The sequence below is a fragment of the Elephantulus edwardii genome, unplaced genomic scaffold (assembly GCF_000299155.1).
Source record: "Elephantulus edwardii isolate Elephantulus edwardi_28Jun2011 unplaced genomic scaffold, EleEdw1.0 scaffold00027, whole genome shotgun sequence".
Taxonomy (NCBI): Eukaryota; Metazoa; Chordata; class Mammalia; order Macroscelidea; family Macroscelididae; genus Elephantulus; species Elephantulus edwardii.
In genome coordinates this window covers 12,642,914-12,650,614 of record NW_006399777.1, presented here as the reverse complement: position 1 = coordinate 12,650,614, position 7,701 = coordinate 12,642,914, and the positions used below count along the sequence as shown (strand labels likewise).

Sequence of the window (7,701 nt, the reverse complement as noted above, 5' to 3'; positions counted from 1 at the left end):
AAAAAAAAAGAAAGAAACTGTGCGCTAACTTAAATCTTTCTGTAATCTAGCTTGCAAAAAAGAAGGTGAGGCACAGAGAAGTTTTGTAACTTGGACAAGGTCACATAGTCATTATGCATGGATCCAAGAACTCAAATCCAGCCTTCAGTCTCTGTTATCTGGCCTCCCAGCCCCCAGTGGCCCATGAGATAACATTCAGGCAAACTAAGAAAGAAACTTTCAGAACAAACAAGCGGCATTTCAATGAAAGAACTCTGAAAAACTTTACATTAGGTACCTCTTCAAGCGTAGAGTTCTGGTTGGCAACGCTTTTAAACTCATCCCAGAACAACTGCTTTAACTTGTCTATTTCCTCATACAGCTTGGTTTTCTCTTTTTGTTTCCATTCCTCGAATTTTCTCTTATCTTCTACTTCCCTCTGCTGAATCATCTCTGCTTCCTACAAGGAAAGAAAAATGCAATCACAATGGAATCATTAATTCTTCTGCATGATGACAAGTATTTAGCCAGGTCCTCCTGTTAGGGTCCCTTATCCAGGCAAGTCACTGTAAACACCAAAGAACACCTGTCCCACAGTCCCCACTGTTTGAATTTGGGGTGAGCCAGAGTCTTTTCTAACCTGTAAGGTTCTCTGACGATAGGTCATGTCATCTCTCTCTTTACGTCCTTCACAATGCCCAGCATAGCTGGAGCTCAATACATACACGCTGAGTAAATGAACTACGATGGAATGAATGAAACAAGTTGCCGTTGTCTGTTTGTCAGCGGGGAGCAACGACACCTTGACGGGGGTAAGCACAACGGAGACACACCATTTCAGGAGTGCTTCGCAGAGCTGACTCATCTTTACTGAGTGTGCTAATATACAGGCGAGTAAACAGGAAGACAGGATGGGGTGGATTTGTGACCGTAGAATATGCAGATTGGACAGAAGAACCTCAGCCCAGTGCAGACCACAGGAGAGCTTTCTCTAGCTCGCATTAAGAGCTGATGGGTTAACTGCCAGTGTGGAATAGTTCATCAACTGACTTATTGGATAGCTGACTGGGTAGAGCAGATCTAAATGGGATTGCGGTTCCCACAATGCCACCGGCTGCTGGTGCAGAGCGAGTGCGGTGGGGATTCGCAGAGAGCAGCAGGTACGCCCTTGGCCACTGCGCCTGGGAGTGGGGGCCGCAGATTGTTTTAAGAGAAAAAGGCTTTATTAAAATCCAGAGGGGTGGGGGGATGAGAGTCAGCTGAGCTGATTTAGAAAGCATTATGCATTTATTGAACAAACACTGCTAAAGACATTTCCGCAAGACCGTGTGTTTAAAAAGTAATAAATAGCCATTGTGCTTACTTAAAAAAAAAAAGAGCTGATGGGTCAGATAGGCTTGCACTTACACAGAGCTAGGCGATCTGCCCTGACCAGAGGCCTCTTCCTCCTCCCCAACGTTCCCCAACAACATGTTACATATTTTCTTTCTATAAATATTAGTTGGGTCTTGGAGCTTTTAGAATCAGGCTTAGCCCTTGTTCTCAAAGAACTAATAGACAACAGACAATATAAGAAGTTGACATTTAGGTTCCAAGGCCCAGAGAGGACACTGAAGTGTGTCAGAGACTGTGACTCTCTTGTTCCACGTTTGACCATTCATGTCGATGGTGGTGGTGGTGGTTGTTCTGTAATGTCAGGTCAACAAGAGTTCCTGTGAATGACAGACGTGAACTTCGCCTCTGGTATGCCGTCCTCAATATCTCTGATATACATAAGTCCACTGTTACAGTCACTGTGTCAGTCCATCTTGTTGTGTGTGTCTGTCTTCTTCTCTTAGGCTGACCTTCCACTTTTCTAAGCATGATGTCCTTTTCTTAAGGACTGGCCTCTCCTGAAAACATGTCCAAATTATGTGAGATATAGCATCATCATCCTTGGCTCCTAGAAGAACTCTGGTAACACTTTCTCTGGGGCATATCTGTGTGTTCTTTTTGTAATTCACGGAATATTCAGAACTCGAAAGTTGTCAATTCTTCTTCTATCATCCTTATTCATTGCCCAACAGCAAGGAACTGAAAAGACCAGGATTCTGATCAGGTACACCTTAGTCTTTAAGCTGAAATCATTACTCTTTTGCACTTTCGAGAGGTCCTTGACAGCAGATGTTGCCAATGCAACTTCTCTTGATCTCCTGACTGCTGGCACCAAGGGTCTTGGTTGTGGAGCCAAGCAAGATGAAATCACTGACAACCTCAATCCTTTCTCCATCAATCATCATGTTATCTTTGACCTAATAGGGAGGCATTTTGTTTTCTTGATGTTGAGATATAATCTATATTGTAGGCTGTAGTTTTGTGGGTTTTGTTTTTTTTTTCATTTTCCTTTCCAGGTCACCTAAAATCATTTGCACCTAAAATCATTTGCCAAGTCCAGAAAAGAATCAGCCCAGCTCTGGAAAAGCCAGCAAGAATCCTGGCCCTGGGAGATACAAACACCTCACAGGAGATACAGACACCTCACAGATTTCCTGGCTGGTCCATGACCTTGGCCTATGCTCCTGATGGCTCCTCTCCCCACCCACCTGCAGCTGCCTCTGCCGCTCAGCCTCCTTCTGGGCTTCCAGAGCCTCCTGGGTCCACTTCAACTTGGCCCGCAGCTCGTCCAGCACCTCCCCCACTGGCTGTTCCGGCTTCTTCTGCTTTTCTGTGGGAACCCATGCCAAGGAAGAAGAGCCAGGTTAAATAAGAAAGGCAATGAAGCCTAGCATCATATGTCCCTAAATGCATCCATTTCGTTCTGATCTCTGGAGTGAAGGAGCGTTGGCCCTGATTCGTACTTGGATGGGAGAAAGGCAATAAAGTGGGTATGTCTCATTTCTAGTCTCTGTAATCAACTGTACCTTGTCTCAGACCACATTTCCCACTTAATAGCTGATAGCATAGTGCATTACACATCATGCTGCAAAGTAAACGGTCAGCAGTTCAAACGGACTAGCCACTCTGTGGGAGGAAGATGAATTGCTTCCTCTCATTAAGATGTGCAAGCTCGGGCATGCAATCAAGGGTTACCAGGAGTCAGACTAGATGGCTGGGTCTGGATTTTTGTTTGTTTGTTTGTTTGATCACTCTACAGAGGAGTTCCTAAGTGATACAAACACTCAACTACTAGCCAAACTGTGTGAACATAACCAGAGGCACCTCAGAAGGCAGACTGGGAAAGCTGTGTACAAAAGGGGGGAGCTCTGAAAATCCAATGGAGCACGGTTCTACATTGGAGTGGCCAAGCATCAGGACTGACTGGACAGCAATGAACAGCATCACCATCACTGTACTGTGATTGAAATGCGTATGTTGGTAGAACTGATATGGGGAAATAAGGATGCAGAATTATTAAAGAAACAGCAGCGACCACCAAGAAGAAGAGCAATGGTGTCACTCTGGAGACTAAGGTGCATCTGATACAGGCTATGGTCTTTGCAATCACTTGTTATGCATCAGAGAGTTGGACAATGATTAGGGAGGATAGAAGGAGAATTGACACCTTTGACCTGTGGTGCTGGAGAAGAGTATTGAGAATACCATGGACTGCTAGGAAAACAAACAGATTCATCCTGGAGAGGGTTAAACCAGGCTGCTCCTTGGAGGCAAGGATTCTGGGGCTTCGTCTGACATACTTTGGACATGTTGTAAGGAGGGACCGGTCCTTGGAGAGGGACATCATGCTTGGGAGGGTGGAGGGACAGCGCAGGAGGGGAAGACCTTCTATGAGGTGGACTGATTCAGTGACTGGGGTAATCGGGATGGGTGTATCAGAGGCAATGCGATTGGCACAGGACAGAGCAGGGTTTAGAGCTGTTGTACAACAACAACAACAACAACATCAGGAACACACTGTGTGTACCAAAAACACATAGTTGTGCCATGAGAGCAATCAGAGAGGAACTTAAAGTAATGAATAGAATTGCTTCAACTCGGGGGGTTTCCAGTAATAAGGATTTTTAAAAATCAACCTTATTCGGGAGCTCTGGTGGCCTAGTGGCAAGAAGCTGCATTGCAATCCCAGAGGTTGTGGTGGTGGACGTTGTTGTTGTCATGTGCCATCGAGTTGCTTTCGACTTCTAGCAGCCCTATGTACAGCCTCCCCTAAACCCTGCTCTATCCTGTGCCAATCTCACTGTCTCTGACACACTCACCCCAGTTACCCTAGTCACTGAATCAATCCATTTCTTTGAGGGTCTTCCTCTCCTGAACTGTCCCTCCACCCCCCTAAGCATGATGCCCCTCTCTAAGGACTGATCTCACCTTGTAACATGTCCAAAGTATGTCAGACAAAGCTTCAGAATCCTTGCCTTCAAGGAGCAGCCTGGCTTCACCCTCTCCAGAACGAACTTGTTTGTCCTCCTAGCAGTCCATGGTATATTCAATACTCTTCTCCAGCACCAAAGTTCAAAGGCATTAACTCTCCTTCTATCATCCCTAGTCATTGTCCAGCTCTCTGATACATAGCAAATAATGGCAAAGACTACATGCCCTGTATCAGTTGCACCTTAGTCTCCAGACTGACATCGTTGCTCCTCAGTACCTCGGAGAGGTCTCTGACAGCAGATTTTCCCAATGCAATTCGTCTTTTAAGTACATGGTTCAAATCCACCAGATGCTCTGCTGGATAAGAGGGGCAATCTCCTCCTGTACCTGTCAGATCCGATTTGATGGTATACACACTAAAAAAAATTCATAAAAAAACTCAGCCTTATTGAATTAAGGAGCTCTGGTGAGACAGTATATTATATGTTAGACAGTTAACCCAAAGGTTGGAGGTATAAATTCAAACAGCCATTCCAAGAGAGGAAAAATTTACAACCACTCCAAAGGAGAAAGATTTGTATCCAGGAAGAAACCTGAAAGCTAGTTACTACTATGAGTTGAAGCCCACTCAGTGTCAGTGGGATTTGGGGGTGTTTCTTGAGTTGTAATTTATATATGCTATGAGTTGCAGGAGACTCAAGAACATATAACAACAAAAAAACTATTCATATACAATAAAAGGTATTCACTTGCGATGGAAAAACTCAGGACTGGTTAAGGTAATGATTGCACAACACAGGGAGCCTAATTAATGGCAATTAACTGTGTATGTGGAGACTAATGGGATGGCATATGTTTAAACACCAGTATATCTGATACAATATATATTTAAAACAATCCTTAACAAACAATAAAAAACACACAAATGCACTCATTTCATGTGGTCTGACAAATATGCACAGCTAAGTAAACACTATTAGAATCAAGACAAAGAACAAGTAACCAAATTTTAAGCACAGGGTTGAAATTTTAAAATTAAAAAGGTAGCATGTACTGTGAAGAGACATGTTGCTTTAAATGTATATGCTAACTTTTTTTAAGCTAAAAAAAACAATTATCCTAACAAAGTAAGACCTGGGATGCAAATGATATTTGCATATCCATATTCATTGTCAGAGAGCTGGACAATGACTAGGGAATTGATGCCTTTGATCTGTGGTGCTGGAGAAGAGTATTGGATGTACCGTGCACTGCTAGGAGAACAAATAGGTTCTTCCTAGAGAGGGTGAGATCAGGCCACTCCTTGGAGGCAAGGATTCTGAAGCTTTGTCTGACATACGCTGGGCATGTTGCAAGGTGGGGCCAGTCCTTGGAGAAGGACATCATGCTTGGGAGGGTGGAAGGACAGCGTCGGAGAGGAAGACCCTCTATGAGGTGGATTGATTCAGTGAGGAGTGACAGAGACAGTAAGATTGGCACAGGATGGGGCAGGGTTTAGGGCTGTTATAAATAGGGTCGCTATGAGTCACAGGCGACTTTATGGCACAAGACAACAACAATATTCACTGTAGCATTATTTAAAATAGCAAAGAGATGGACACAAAACCGATACTCATCTGTGGGTGAGTGTATAAACAATCTATGGTACATGCACATGATGGAATACTATGCAACACTAAAGAAGAATGAAGAATACTCAAAATCCCGATAGCCCAGATGGATGATGAAGCTGGTTGGGAAGTACCACCGAGTTGGAACTGACCCGTAGCCGACCCTCCGGCAGGTTTTCAGGGGCAGTTAATCGCATGGGAGGAGATTGCTCATCCTTCTCTCACGGAGCAGCTGGTGGATTTGAACCGCATGCCTTCAGGATCGCAGTTTGGTTTCTTACCACTAAGCCATCAGAGCTCCCTAACTAGATGGCACTATTCTGAGTGAAATAAAGCGGCCATTAAATGTAAAATACTGGAGGAGTCCACTATTACAGAAAGCCAAAGAAAAGTTTAGACATAGGAAGAAACATTCATTCTTGGCTAGTTTCCAGGGAATGGAAGGGAGGAAGAGGAGACTGGAGACTAGTAAACAGACAATAAGACACGTTTTAAGATGAGTGAAAACAAAAGCAATCAATATATGATAAGGGACGATCAGTATGGCACTAATAAAGACAGAAAAAAACACAGAGAAGTACACAGAAATACAATCAACTACGGTAACTACTACTACATACATAACCCTGCAATATTATCAATTATAACCAGCAAGCTACAAGCAGATGGACAGACAGGCAGGTAAGACTACAGACGCGCAGCAAAGACCACACTCATGACTCTACAAACATTCGACAGGTGATGTTTCTACATTCACGTTAGTATACGTTGTTGGGCGCCATTGGCTCACAGCAATGAACAACAGATCTGAACCTTTTCCCGTGCTGAGCCCTCCTCATCCTCACTCCATCGTGTCACTCCATCTTACTGAAGGTCTTCTCTTTCTCCAACCTTCTATCTTTCCCAGCACGATGTCTTTTTCCAAGGACTGGTCCTTCCTCACAATATTCCCAAAATACTGGAGATGAAGTTTCACCATCCTTGTCTCTTAGTATATGCTTCAGATATACATATACATATGCATGTCTATGCATATATATGATATATAGGAGATAGATAGATAGATAGACAGATAGATAGATAGATAGATAGATAGATAGATAGATAGATAGATAGATAGATAGATGCTAGCTAGCTAGATAGATAGATAGATAGACAGATATTATTGTTGTTGTTGTTGTTACGTGCCATCGAGTCGTTTGCGACTCATAGCCTCTAAATGCTGTTCTATCCTGTGCCAACCTCGCCATCTCAAACGCACTTAATCCCACCACTCCAGTCACAGAATCGATCCATCTCATCGAAGGTCTTCCTCTCCTTCACCGCCCCTTGACTCTGCCAAACATGACAGACAGATAATATAGACAGATAGATAGACAGACAGAGATAGATAGATAGATAGATAGATAGATAGATAGATAGATAGATAGATAGATAGATAGATAGATAGATATGATATACATATATATATGCATGTACAGAGTAGTGCCAATGGAGATCAAAGCTATGCAACCTTCTTAATCAGAACCAAACACCCTGAAATAACCATGACTGGTCCTGAAGACATCAAGGTCAATGGCATCACACAATTAAAAAAATACAATGTCCCACATCTCATTTTGAGGAGAAGAAATCAGGATCGTAAAAGTTAGTGAACAATATTATTCAAAATGGGTGACCCTGGAGGACATTATGCTGAGTGAGGTATCTGTCACAAAGGGACAAATGCTATATGGTGCCACTGTTGTAGAATGAGGCTGGCATCGGGGTGGGGGTAAGACTGAGAAAAACTGGATGAAATATGTTT

At 43.4% G+C, this 7,701-nt stretch overlaps 1 protein-coding gene across 1 annotated transcript in view; it reads right to left on the bottom strand.

Annotated features, from left to right (window-relative positions):
- Positions 1-7,701, bottom strand: part of DZIP1L (DAZ interacting zinc finger protein 1-like) — a 55,711-nt gene that overhangs the window by 41,483 nt on the left and 6,527 nt on the right. The window contains exons 3-4 of the mRNA XM_006883414.1: positions 2,562-2,683; positions 278-439 (exon numbers count right to left, since the gene is read on the bottom strand). Coding sequence (XP_006883476.1) covers positions 278-439; positions 2,562-2,683 — 284 coding nt within the window. The remainder of the gene's footprint in view (positions 1-277; positions 440-2,561; positions 2,684-7,701) is intronic.